Source organism: Simochromis diagramma, unplaced genomic scaffold, assembly GCF_900408965.1.
Source record: "Simochromis diagramma unplaced genomic scaffold, fSimDia1.1 OVJJ01000596.1, whole genome shotgun sequence".
NCBI lineage: Eukaryota > Metazoa > Chordata > Actinopteri > Cichliformes > Cichlidae > Simochromis > Simochromis diagramma.
Genome location: NW_024387245.1, coordinates 17,041,486 through 17,054,500, shown reverse-complemented (window position 1 = coordinate 17,054,500; position 13,015 = coordinate 17,041,486). Strand labels below are relative to the sequence as shown.

The 13,015-nt window shown below is 38.3% G+C and overlaps 5 protein-coding genes across 5 annotated transcripts; 1 reads left to right on the top strand and 4 right to left on the bottom strand.

Annotated features, from left to right (window-relative positions):
- Positions 1-1,233: 1,233 nt before the first annotated feature.
- Positions 1,234-2,377, top strand: LOC120714473 (heat shock protein 30-like). Its single transcript, XM_040000711.1, has one exon. It carries the CDS (start codon positions 1,693-1,695, stop codon positions 2,329-2,331), a length of 639 nt encoding a protein of 212 aa, XP_039856645.1. The 5' UTR covers positions 1,234-1,692; the 3' UTR covers positions 2,332-2,377.
- A 1,350-nt stretch (positions 2,378-3,727) lies between these two features.
- On the bottom strand, positions 3,728-4,431 carry LOC120714494 (heat shock protein 30-like). The gene has a single exon (XM_040000747.1). It carries the CDS (start codon positions 4,382-4,384, stop codon positions 3,746-3,748), a length of 639 nt encoding a protein of 212 aa, XP_039856681.1. The 5' UTR covers positions 4,385-4,431; the 3' UTR covers positions 3,728-3,745.
- Positions 4,432-6,188: 1,757 nt separating this feature from the next.
- LOC120714495 (heat shock protein 30-like) lies at positions 6,189-7,202 on the bottom strand. Its single transcript, XM_040000748.1, has one exon. It carries the CDS (start codon positions 6,964-6,966, stop codon positions 6,328-6,330), a length of 639 nt encoding a protein of 212 aa, XP_039856682.1. The 5' UTR covers positions 6,967-7,202; the 3' UTR covers positions 6,189-6,327.
- Positions 7,203-8,779: 1,577 nt separating this feature from the next.
- LOC120747498 (heat shock protein 30-like) lies at positions 8,780-9,971 on the bottom strand. The gene has a single exon (XM_040053410.1). The coding sequence runs from the start codon at positions 9,550-9,552 to the stop codon at positions 8,914-8,916; it is 639 nt and encodes a 212-aa protein (XP_039909344.1). The 5' UTR covers positions 9,553-9,971; the 3' UTR covers positions 8,780-8,913.
- Positions 9,972-11,075: 1,104 nt separating this feature from the next.
- Positions 11,076-12,421, bottom strand: LOC120714644 (heat shock protein 30-like). Its single transcript, XM_040000989.1, has one exon. The coding sequence runs from the start codon at positions 12,196-12,198 to the stop codon at positions 11,560-11,562; it is 639 nt and encodes a 212-aa protein (XP_039856923.1). The 5' UTR covers positions 12,199-12,421; the 3' UTR covers positions 11,076-11,559.
- Between the last annotated feature and the right edge of the window lie 594 nt (positions 12,422-13,015).

The window sequence follows — 13,015 nt, the reverse complement described above, 5'->3', positions numbered from 1 at the left end:
TTGTCTGGTCTCAGTTATTGATCTTAGTACTAATAGGCAGACAGTGGCTTCAGAGTAATGCATTTGGAGGAGTCCATCCAAAGAAAAGACAGGAAAGATTATTAAGATGATGAATACTAAACACAAAATATATATTTTTTAAAACATTGTATAAAAACAAACACCCTAATTGTGTTTATGTGTACACATATACATTTATATGTGTTTATATGTGTGCTTTTGTTGAGATGATACTCAGATTAGATCTGACAATATTATCTAATGATAGTTTAGACAGGCATCTAGTGTTGCAGTGATGCAAATGAAGGCAAGTTCCTGAAAACACAGGAGTGATGATTTAATGTCAGTAAGCCTGAGTAACAGCCCCACCCAGTGAAGCTCTGTGGTAGTGACCAGAAGGTTCCTGCTGAATTTTGACCTCTTTTAGTTATAATATAAGACGATAAACAGTCCTGTTTTTGAGAAAGAAAGAATGACAGAAGGGATAAGTCAAGAGAATAGACACTTGAACATTGTTGCATCTCAACAATGCTGATAATTTATGATTCTGTGTGCTTTAGTATTTTTTTATCTGATAATGAATAAATATCATAAAAGCTAAACTGTGTGTTTTAAGTCATTCCGTTAAAAAATTGCCTTGCCTGAATGCATAGAGGTGACATTCCAGTGAATACATAATCGTTAATATAATTCTGAAATGACAGATGTTTTTTTCCTTGTTTTTATTTTTGTGTGTTCTTTGACCACAGTGGAGAATACTTCTATATTTATATATTAGTATTATTTTTAGTAGTAGTATTTTAAGTGGAAATTGATCGTGCATAGGAAAAAAAGGCACAACGTTTCAGACAATACATCCTTGATTATTTGTGTACATTGATGGCAGTATATTTCAAGTAGTCCTGTAACCTTCTTTGTCAGGAAGAATATCTGTACATGAAGAAAAGAACCCTCATCAGCTCAGTAAAATCAAAAACTGTGTGATTAATTCTTAGAAGGTCAATATCAAGGTTGCTTTTGAATTTACAGATGTATGCTGGAGACGTTTATTAATGCAGCTTTCATGGAAAAACGTAGAATAAAAATATTTGTAAAACATACATTTTGATGGAAGAGGAATAATAAACGCACTGTCTAGAATTTTTGGTACAGATTATTTTATATAAACTTTAAATAAAGTCAAATTGGGGAAACACTGTACACCAAATAATTACCTGTATTACAAAATCCAAACAAGATATTCAAAAATAAGTCTTTGATCCAACAGGAATAGTCGAGTGAAGTTTGTATTCCTGATGAACCGTCACCTGTGGTGATTTTTTGGGTATTGCAATTAAATGGAAATTCAAACCTATAATCTGAAGTAAAAGCTTATTACACATTTATATATTTTACATGTTTTTGTCACTGAGGCAGCCTATCAAATAGTTTCACAGAAAAGAAGTCAGACATGATGGATGAGCAATTGACGAGTAATGTCATTAGTCCAGTCAAACAGCGCCACCCAGTGGAGATCTGTGGCAAAGACCAGAACATTCCTGAAGACTCTGGAACTCCTCCACTTAGTATATATAAACTGGGACAGTCTCACTGCTGAGACAGAAAGCAAGACAAGCAACACCAAGAAGACAACAGACACCTGAACAGTGTTTCATCTCACAAGAAGAGGACTCAACACTAAACCCACTGAAGATGCTGTGCTCTCATGGAGTCCAGTCTGCACTCAGTCCATTCATGGACTTCTACTGGCCTGTACGCAGTCTGTGGCCAGAGATCAAGCCTCTGTTCTACCAGCAGGATCTCCTGCAGAGAAACCTACAGGAGCTGTGCAGCAGTCTGGAGCTGATGGATAAACTTCAACACAGGATCCTGGAGGAGACAGATCCTTTCCAAAGCAGCATGGCTGTGCAGCCAGTTGCCGTCCAGCTGGAGAAAGATGCAGATAAGTTTGCTCTGATGCTGGACACTCGAGGCTTTTCCCCAGAGGAGCTGTCTGTCAGGCAGGTGGGCAGGAAGCTGAGAGTCAGTGGCAAGACAGAGAAGAAGCAGGAGGACGGGAAAGGCTCGTACTCTTACAGACTGCAGGAGTTCAGACAGGAGTTTGATCTGCCTGAAGGACTGAACCCTCAAGCCATCACCTGCCACCTGTCTCCAGATGGGAAGCTCCACATCCAGGCAGTCAAAGCTCCGTGTGTTGAAGAGGCTGAGAGAGAGCTGACTATCAAGAGGAGCTCAGAGGACAAAGCACAGCAGAGTGTGTGTTCACAGGCAGAAGACAGCAGGACAGAGACACACAGCAGCACACAGGACAAACCTGAAAACATGGACTGAGATATGAAATGACACTAATTTAAAATAAATGTTTTTTTTTTAAATAATATTAATTTCTTTTTATATGTGTAATTGTGATTTATATCTGATGATAAATAAACATCACAAACGCTGAATCATGTTGTGTGGGTTTTTTTTTTCTATTTCATACATTAAAAAAATACAGCACATAAATGATAGAAAAAGAAAGTGATAAATAATATAATCTATTCCATCCATTCATGTTCTCCAGCTCCCAGCTGCCATAGGTGGCATACAGAGAATGAATGTCATCCATGTTCATATTATACAACTTACAATCAAGCATATGTTTGGACTGTGGGAGGAACATTGATTATCAAGAAAGATACTTCAAAGTAACCATGATGGTGGTGCAGTCGTTAGCACGGTCACTGCACTGTGGCCTTTTTTATTAATATCCATATAGGCTGTGTCACTTTAAAAAAAAGATGTGTAAAAATTGCATAATGTACATATAAAACAAGTAAAATATACGTTTTAACTTTGACTTCAGATTATAAGCTAGCATTTGTTTTTTATTGCAATACCCATATATCTCAATTTGGAGAATCTTTTTATCAGGATTTCAGACTTCACTTCATTAATCCCAATGTACTAAAGTCTTTTTTTAATGTTTTGTTCAGATTTTCTAATGCAGGTAATTAATAGATGTATAGTATTTCCCTAATTTGAGATAAAATAAATACAGCTGGCAAATAAAAGATTACACAAAAGTGTTTACTGTTTTAAGTTTTTAAAGACAAATGACCTGAACTCAAAATCGTTTCTATTAGTATTTGTTTTATTGTTCCCTTTTGCATGAATGGTGCAGTAAGTAATTTCTTCAACATGTATTGGTAAAGTCAAAAGCAAGCTTGACCTTCTGTAAACTAATCACACAGTGTCTGATTTTATTGAACTGATGATGGTTCTTTTCTTTAACATCGATACTCTTCATGACACAAAAGATGAACAGTTTAAAGTGTTAAATGAAATACTATCAAAATTGAATGCAAATAATCCATCTGGCATTGATGAAAGCTTTGTACTTTTTTCTCTGCATAATCAAATTTCCTTTTTGGTGATTTCTGTAAAATTAAAATAATACTAATGTATGAATAAGAAAAACAGTGGAAAAAAAACATCATTTCAGCATCATACTAAAGATTATATGTTCACTGGCATGTCCATTCTATCCATTCAGGCAAGGATTTTTTTTAAACATATGACTTAAGTAAAACACACAGGAAACATAGTTCAGCTTTAAACATTTTTAATCGTCATTACATTAAAAAAACAATAAAACAAAAACAAAAACAAAAAACAAACCAAAAAACAAACAAACATATAGGACCATAAATGATCATTTGCATTGAAAATAAACTTCTATTTTAAATTGGCGTCATTTTAAATCTCATTCCATGTTTTCAGGTTTGTCTTGTGTGCTGCTGTGTGTCTCTGTCCTGCTGTCTTCTGCCTGTGAACACACACTCTGCTGTGCTTTGTCCTCTGAGCTCCTCTTGATAGTCAGCTCTCTCTCAGCCTCTTCAACACACGGAGCTTTGACTGCCTGGATGTGGAGCTTCCCATCTGGAGACAGGTGACAGGTGATGGTTTGAGGGTTCAGTCCTTCAGGCAGATCAAACTCCTGTCTGAACTCCTGCAGTCTGTAAGAGTACGAGCCTTTCCCGTCCTCCTGCTTCTTCTCTGTCTTGCCACTGACTCTCAGCTTCCTGCCCACCTGCCTGACAGACAGCTCCTCTGGGGAAAAGCCTCGAGTGTCCAGCATCAGAGCAAACTTATCTGCATCTTTCTCCAGCTGGACGGCAACTGGCTGCACAGCCATGCTGCTTTGGAAAGGATCTGTCTCCTCCAGGATCCTGTGTTGAAGTTTATCCATCAGCTCCAGACTGCTGCACAGCTCCTGTAGGTTTCTCTGCAGGAGATCCTGCTGGTAGAACAGAGGCTTGATCTCTGGCCACAGACTGCGTACAGGCCAGTAGAAGTCCATGAATGGACTGAGTGCAGACTGGACTCCATGAGAGCACAGCATCTTCAGTGGGTTTAGTGTTGAGTCCTCTGCTTGTGAGATGAAACACTGTTCAGGTGTCTGTTGTCTTCTTGGTGTTGCTTGTCTTGCTTTCTGTCTCAGCAGTGAGACTGTCCCAGTTTATATATACTAAGTGGAGGAGTTCCAGAGTCTTCAGGAATGTTCTGGTCTTTGCCACAGATCTCCACTGGGTGGAGCTGTTTCCCAGGAACAGAACCTCATTTTTGCTGCTGGAAAAACTTAAATCCCCATCCATAACTTGAAATATGTACTATTTTCCCCCAAAATTTTCATTTGCTTTGACTGAGAAGAAAAACTATATCTACTAAACAAATATCTGATTCATGCTGATGAAAGACCAGCAGGAAATTGACCTCTTCTTCCTCAGCCCTCAACCTGCTCTCACCAAGACTGAAAAATATAAAAAATAAAATAAAGAACAAAACTCTGCATTACTTGAGAAGTATAATATAATACAATATTTACTGGAATATCCATTCTAACCATATATGCAGTGAATTTGTTTTTAACAAGACCATTGATTTAAATACGAATTTAAATGCAAACATTGGAGGTAAGCCTTAGATGTACACCATTTCCCCAGAAGGGGTCCAGAATCTTCAGGAATGTTCTAGTCTTTGCCACAGATCTCCACTGGGTGGAGCTGTTTCACAGAACTTCTGACGTCACTTGTGAACTGAATGCACTCATGTCTGATGTGAAAAGCTATTTGTCTACTGATCAAAAAATGTTTGGGTTCATGCTGATATTTTTTAAACACTAGTTCAAATCAATTTTATAATCCAAAACATATTATTAAAATCAAATAACACAAACTCCAAATTCTAAGAATGTGTAGAGAAACAGGTGAACATGTTTCAACATATAGCCATTACCACATATATCCACTAGGATGGGTTGTTTCTCAAGAGTGCCGAGTTCACTTAATAATTCTTAATAAGAATATGTTTTTGCAAATGTGTTTTGCTAACTTCAAATAGCATGATGTTAGTAATTATCACATGTGCAGTATATAATTGTTGTTAAATTATATGGTGAAATAGTCTGGCTTGTAAAATATTTGCTCAATTTATCAATACTTGGTATATTCTTCATGTTTGTTTGAAGGCTGTAACTTTCATTTGTTTAATAGATTACTGGAAATTGAAAAGGTACGGAAGCGTAGAGCTGCCACCCAGGCAAACGTGAAAGTTTTTATAACGTGAAAAGTTTATTGTTCTAACAAGATACTTTTCCTGTTTGTACAATATACTTTTCACGTTTGAACAACATAATATCACGTTATTACAATATACATAATTATCACATTTGTACAATATAATATTTATATTGTACGAACGTGATACACTTGTATTTTTCTTTGCCTGGGTGGCAGCTCTACGCTTCGTAGAAAAGCAACACACACACACACACACACACACACAGAACTTGTGGAAACTAATTGCGCAGTATTTGATTTTCTTACTTGTGAACTGAATGTTCTGTTGTTCACTTTGACATCGAGTGTTGTCACATTTTGGAACAGACAATAAGATTGCATGAACTACTCTGAAACCACCTGGTCTATGAAGTGTTAACTCAGATAAAGCCAGGAGCTCATTCATCAAACCCAGATGGTGTTGAATTAAACAACAGCTTTCAGTCTGAACTACCAAATTCAATTTGTCCTCATTTGTTTCTATTTTTAAAAGCCATAAAGTTTAGAATTTTAGAGCTGGAGAACTTGGATGCGTGGATCACAGGACCTCAATAAAACTCCTTCTATCCTCCTCTGTGCTTTTTTCTTTCGTTTTTTTAATGTAGGACTTAGAAAGAAAGACACAGAAAACATAGTTAAGCTTTGATAACATTTATTTCTCAACACATGAAAACTAAATGAATATCAATACAAAAACATTTATTTTACATTGGTATCATTTCATATCTCAGTCCATGTTTTCAGGTTTGTCTTGTGTGCTGCTGTGTGTCTCTGTCCTGCTGTCTTCTGCCTGTGAACACACACTCTGCTGTGCTTTGTCCTCTGAGCTCCTCTTGATAGTCAGCTCTCTCTCAGCCTCTTCAACACACGGAGCTTTGGCTGCCTGGATGTGGAGCTTCCCATCTGGAGACAGGTGGCAGGTGATGGCTTGAGGGTTCAGTCCTTCAGGCAGATCAAACTCCTGTCTGAACTCCTGCAGTCTGTAAGAGTACGAGCCTTTCCCGTCCTCCTGCTTCTTCTCTGTCTTGCCACTGACTCTCAGCTTCCTGCCCACCTGCCTGACAGACAGCTCCTCTGGGGAAAAGCCTCGAGTGTCCAGCATCAGAGCAAACTTATCTGCATCTTTCTCCAGCTGGACGGCAACTGGCTGCACAGCCATGCTGCTTTGGAAAGGATCTGTCTCCTCCAGGATCCTGTGTTGAAGTTTATCCATCAGCTCCAGACTGCTGCACAGCTCCTGTAGGTTTCTCTGCATGAGATCCTGCTGGTAGAACAGAGGCTTGATCTCTGGCCACAGACTGCGTACAGGCCAGTAGAAGTCCATGAATGGACTGAGTGTAGACTGGACTCCATGAGAGCACAGCATCTTCAGTGGGTTTAGTGTTGAGTCCTCTTCTTGTGAGATGAAACACTGTTCAGGTGTCTGTTTTCTTCTTGGTGTTGCTTGTCTTGCTTTCTGTCTCAGCAGTGAGACTGTCCCAGTTTATATATACTAAGTGGAGGAGTTCCAGAGTCTTCAGGAATGTTCTGGTCTTTGCCACAGATCTCCACTGGGTGGAGCTGTTTCCCAGGAACAGAACCTCATTTTTGCTGCTGGAAAAACTTAAATCCCCATCCATAACTTGAAATATGTACTATTTCCCCCCAAAATTTTCATTTGCTTTGACTGAGAAGAAAAACTATATCTACTAAACAAATATCTGATTCATGCTGATGAAAGACCAGCAGGAAATTGACCTCTTCTTCCTCAGCCCTCAACCTGCTCTCACCAAGACTGAAAAATATAAAAAATAAAATAAAGAACAAAACTCTGCATTACTTGAGAAGTATAATATAATACAATATTTACTGGAATATCCATTCTAACCATATATGCAGTGAATTTGTTTTTAACAAGACCATTGATTTAAATACGAATTTAAATGCAAACATTGGAGGTAAGCCTTAGATGTACACCATTTCCCCAGAAGGGGTCCAGAATCTTCAGGAATGTTCTAGTCTTTGCCACAGATCTCCACTGGGTGGAGCTGTTTCACAGAACTTCTGACGTCACTTGTGAACTGAATGCACTCATGTCTGATGTGAAAAGCTATTTGTCTACTGATCAAAAAATGTTTGGGTTCATGCTGATATTTTTTAAACACTAGTTCAAATCAATTTTATAATCCAAAACATATTATTAAAATCAAATAACACAAACTCCAAATTCTAAGAATGTGTAGAGAAACAGGTGAACATGTTTCAACATATAGCCATTACCACATATATCCACTAGGATGGGTTGTTTCTCAAGAGTGCCGAGTTCACTTAATAATTCTTAATAAGAATATGTTTTTGCAAATGTGTTTTGCTAACTTCAAATAGCATGATGTTAGTAATTATCACATGTGCAGTATATAATTGTTGTTAAATTATATGGTGAAATAGTCTGGCTTGTAAAATATTTGCTCAATTTATCAATACTTGGTATATTCTTCATGTTTGTTTGAAGGCTGTAACTTTCATTTGTTTAATAGATTACTGGAAATTGAAAAGGTACGGAAGCGTAGAGCTGCCACCCAGGCAAACGTGAAAGTTTTTATAACGTGAAAAGTTTATTGTTCTAACAAGATACTTTTCCTGTTTGTACAATATACTTTTCACGTTTGAACAACATAATATCACGTTATTACAATATACATAATTATCACATTTGTACAATATAATATTTATATTGTACGAACGTGATACACTTGTATTTTTCTTTTGCCTGGGTGGCAGCTCTACGCTTCCGTAGAAAAGCAACACACACACACACACACACACACACAGAACTTGTGGAAACTAATTGCGCAGTATTTGATTTTTCTTACTTGTGAACTGAATGTTCTGTTGTTCACTTTGACATCGAGTGTTGTCACATTTTTGGAACAGACAATAAGATTGCATGAACTACTCTGAAACCACCTGGTCTATGAAGTGTTAACTCAGATAAAGCCAGGAGCTCATTCATCAAACCCAGATGGTGTTGAATTAAACAACAGCTTTCAGTCTGAACTACCAAATTCAATTTGTCCTCATTTGTTTCTATTTTTAAAAGCCATAAAGTTTAGAATTTTAGAGCTGGAGAACTTGGATGCGTGGATCACAGGACCTCAATAAAACTCCTTCTATCCTCCTCTGTGCTTTTTTCTTTCGTTTTTTTAATGTAGGACTTAGAAAGAAAGACACAGAAAACATAGTTAAGCTTTGATAACATTTATTTCTCAACACATGAAAACTAAATGAATATCAATACAAAAACATTTATTTTACATTGGTATCATTTCATATCTCAGTCCATGTTTTCAGGTTTGTCTTGTGTGCTGCTGTGTGTCTCTGTCCTGCTGTCTTCTGCCTGTGAACACACACTCTGCTGTGCTTTGTCCTCTGAGCTCCTCTTGATAGTCAGCTCTCTCTCAGCCTCTTCAACACACGGAGCTTTGGCTGCCTGGATGTGGAGCTTCCCATCTGGAGACAGGTGGCAGGTGATGGCTTGAGGGTTCAGTCCTTCAGGCAGATCAAACTCCTGTCTGAACTCCTGCAGTCTGTAAGAGTACGAGCCTTTCCCGTCCTCCTGCTTCTTCTCTGTCTTGCCACTGACTCTCAGCTTCCTGCCCACCTGCCTGACAGACAGCTCCTCTGGGGAAAAGCCTCGAGTGTCCAGCATCAGAGCAAACTTATCTGCATCTTTCTCCAGCTGGACGGCAACTGGCTGCACAGCCATGCTGCTTTGGAAAGGATCTGTCTCCTCCAGGATCCTGTGTTGAAGTTTATCCATCAGCTCCAGACTGCTGCACAGCTCCTGTAGGTTTCTCTGCAGGAGATCCTGCTGGTAGAACAGAGGCTTGATCTCTGGCCACAGACTGCGTACAGGCCAGTAGAAGTCCATGAATGGACTGAGTGCAGACTGGACTCCATGAGAGCACAGCATCTTCAGTGGGTTTAGTGTTGAGTCCTCTTCTTGTGAGATGAAACACTGTTCAGGTGTCTGTTGTCTTCTTGGTGTTGCTCGTCTTGCTTTCTGTCTCAGCAGTGAGACTGTCCCAGTTTATATATACTAAGTGGAGGAGTTCCAGAGTCTTCAGGAATGTTCTGGTCTTTGCCACAGATCTCCACTGGGTGGAGCTGTTTCCCAGGAACAGAACCTCATTTTTGCTGCTGGAAAAACTTAAATCCCCATCCATAACTTGAAATATGTACTATTTCCCCCCCAAATTTTCATTTGCTTTGACTGAGAAGAAAAACTATATCTACTAAACAAATATCTGATTCATGCTGATGAAAGACCAGCAGGAAATTGACCTCTTCTTCCTCAGCCCTCAACCTGCTCTCACCAAGACTGAAAAATACAAAAAATAAAATAAAGAACAAAACTCTGCATTACTTGAGAAGTATAATATAATACAATATTTACTGGAATATCCATTCTAACCATATATGCAGTGAATTTGTTTTTAACAAGACCATTGATTTAAATACGAATTTAAATGCAAACATTGGAGGTAAGCCTTAGATGTACACCATTTCCCCAGAAGGGGTCCAGAATCTTCAGGAATGTTCTGGTCTTTGCCACAGATCTCCACTGGGTGGAGCTGTTTCACAGAACTTCTGACGTCACTTGTGAACTGAATGCATTCATGTCTGATGTGAAAAGCTATTTGTCTACTGATCAAAAAATGTTTGGGTTCATGCTGATATTTTTTAAACACTAGTTCAAATCAATTTTATAATCCAAAACATATTATTAAAATCAAATAACACAAACTCCAAATTCTAAGAATGTGTAGAGAAACAGGTGAACATGTTTCAACATATAGCCATTACCACATATATCCACTAGGATGGGTTGTTTCTCAAGAGTGCCGAGTTCACTTAATAATTCTTAATAAGAATATGTTTTTGCAAATGTGTTTTGCTAACTTCAAATAGCATGATGTTAGTAACTATTACATGTGCAGTATATAATTGTTGTTAAATTATATGGTGAAATAGTCTGGCTTGTAAAATATTTGCTCAATTTATCAATACTTGGTATATTCTTCATGTTTGTTTGAAGGCTGTAACTTTCATTTGTTTAATAGATTACTGGAAATTGAAAAGGTACGGAAGCGTAGAGCTGCCACCCAGGCAAACGTGAAAGTTTTTATAACGTGAAAAGTTTATTGTTCTAACAAGATACTTTTCCTGTTTGAACAACATACTTTTCACGTTTGAACAACATAATATCACGTTATTACAATATACATAATTATCACATTTGTACAATATATGATCACGTTCGTACAATATAATATTTATATTGTACGAACGTGATACACTTGTATTTTTCTTTTGCCTGGGTGGCAGCTCTACGCTTCCGTAGAAAAGCAACACACACACACACACACACACACACACACACACACACACACACACACACACACACACACACACAGAACTTGTGGAAACTAATTGCGCAGTATTTGATTTTTCTTACTTGTGAACTGAATGTTCTGTTGTTCACTTTGACATCGAGTGTTGTCACATTTTTGGAACAGACAATAAGATTGCATGAACTACTCTGAAACCACCTGGTCTATGAAGTGTTAACTCAGATAAAGCCAGGAGCTCATTCATCAAACCCAGATGGTGTTGAATTAAACAACAGCTTTCAGTCTGAACTACCAAATTCAATTTGTCCTCATTTGTTTCTATTTTTAAAAGCCATAAAGTTTAGAATTTTAGAGCTGGAGAACTTGGGTGCGTGGATCACAGGACCTCAATAAAACTCCTTCTATCCTCCTCTGTGCTTTTTTTCTTTCGTTTTTTTAATGTAGGACTTAGAAAGAAAGACACAGAAAACATAGTTAAGCTTTGATAACATTTATTTCTCAACACATGAAAACTAAATGAATATCAATACAAAAACATTTATTTTACATTGGTATCATTTCATATCTCAGTCCATGTTTTCAGGTTTGTCTTGTGTGCTGCTGTGTGTCTCTGTCCTGCTGTCTTCTGCCTGTGAACACACACTCTGCTGTGCTTTGTCCTCTGAGCTCCTCTTGATAGTCAGCTCTCTCTCAGCCTCTTCAACACACGGAGCTTTGGCTGCCTGGATGTGGAGCTTCCCATCTGGAGACAGGTGGCAGGTGATGGCTTGAGGGTTCAGTCCTTCAGGCAGATCAAACTCCTGTCTGAACTCCTGCAGTCTGTAAGAGTACGAGCCTTTCCCGTCCTCCTGCTTCTTCTCTGTCTTGCCACTGACTCTCAGCTTCCTGCCCACCTGCCTGACAGACAGCTCCTCTGGGGAAAAGCCTCGAGTGTCCAGCATCAGAGCAAACTTATCTGCATCTTTCTCCAGCTGGACGGCAACTGGCTGCACAGCCATGCTGCTTTGGAAAGGATCTGTCTCCTCCAGGATCCTGTGTTGAAGTTTATCCATCAGCTCCAGACTGCTGCACAGCTCCTGTAGGTTTCTCTGCATGAGATCCTGCTGGTAGAACAGAGGCTTGATCTCTGGCCACAGACTGCGTACAGGCCAGTAGAAGTCCATGAATGGACTGAGTGTAGACTGGACTCCATGAGAGCACAGCATCTTCAGTGGGTTTAGTGTTGAGTCCTCTTCTTGTGAGATGAAACACTGTTCAGGTGTCTGTTTTCTTCTTGGTGTTGCTTGTCTTGCTTTCTGTCTCAGCAGTGAGACTGTCCCAGTTTATATATACTAAGTGGAGGAGTTCCAGAGTCTTCAGGAATGTTCTGGTCTTTGCCACAGATCTCCACTGGGTGGAGCTGTTTCACAGGATTTATGACATCACTTCTTTTCTGTGAAACTATTTGATTACCGCATGTATTTACTAATGTCCATATAGGCTGCCTCAGTGACAAAAACATGTAAAATATTTAAATGTGTAATAAGCGTAAATGCTACATATTTCAGATCTGACATCAAGTTTTTTTTATTTACTTTGATTAAGTATATATTCAGTTACATTATTTAAATTTTTGTTCAAATGTGATATTTAAAAAACACAACCACAAATCCAAAATCCAAGAACGTCCAGATACTCTTTCATGGTAATTGCAGAACATAGTGCAGTTTGATGCATTTATCACATATAACCAATTTGTGAGGCTTTTTCTCAAGAATACTGACTTCAGTTAATGTTCAATGTAGGATCAGAACTGTACATCTTTAACATACTTTATTAAATTGCTACAGTTGGCTGTTGATAATGATCAGATTTAAAGTATTTATTTATTTATTTTTTGTCAGTCTCAGCTCAAATGATCTGACTTGTAAAATGATTGCGTGTATTAGGCAATACTTATTTTGTTCTTCATGTTTCTTTGAATTCTGTAGCACTGCATTTGTAAAATAGACTGCTGGATATTAAAAAGCACGGCTCACATAG

Coding starts and splice junctions, on each gene's coding strand:
- LOC120714473 (XM_040000711.1), top strand. CDS start 1,693: ATGCTGTGCTCTCATGGAGTCCAGTCTGCACTCAGTCCATTCATGGAC.
- LOC120714644 (XM_040000989.1), bottom strand. CDS start 12,198: ATGCTGTGCTCTCATGGAGTCCAGTCTACACTCAGTCCATTCATGGAC.
- LOC120714495 (XM_040000748.1), bottom strand. CDS start 6,966: ATGCTGTGCTCTCATGGAGTCCAGTCTACACTCAGTCCATTCATGGAC.
- LOC120747498 (XM_040053410.1), bottom strand. CDS start 9,552: ATGCTGTGCTCTCATGGAGTCCAGTCTGCACTCAGTCCATTCATGGAC.
- LOC120714494 (XM_040000747.1), bottom strand. CDS start 4,384: ATGCTGTGCTCTCATGGAGTCCAGTCTGCACTCAGTCCATTCATGGAC.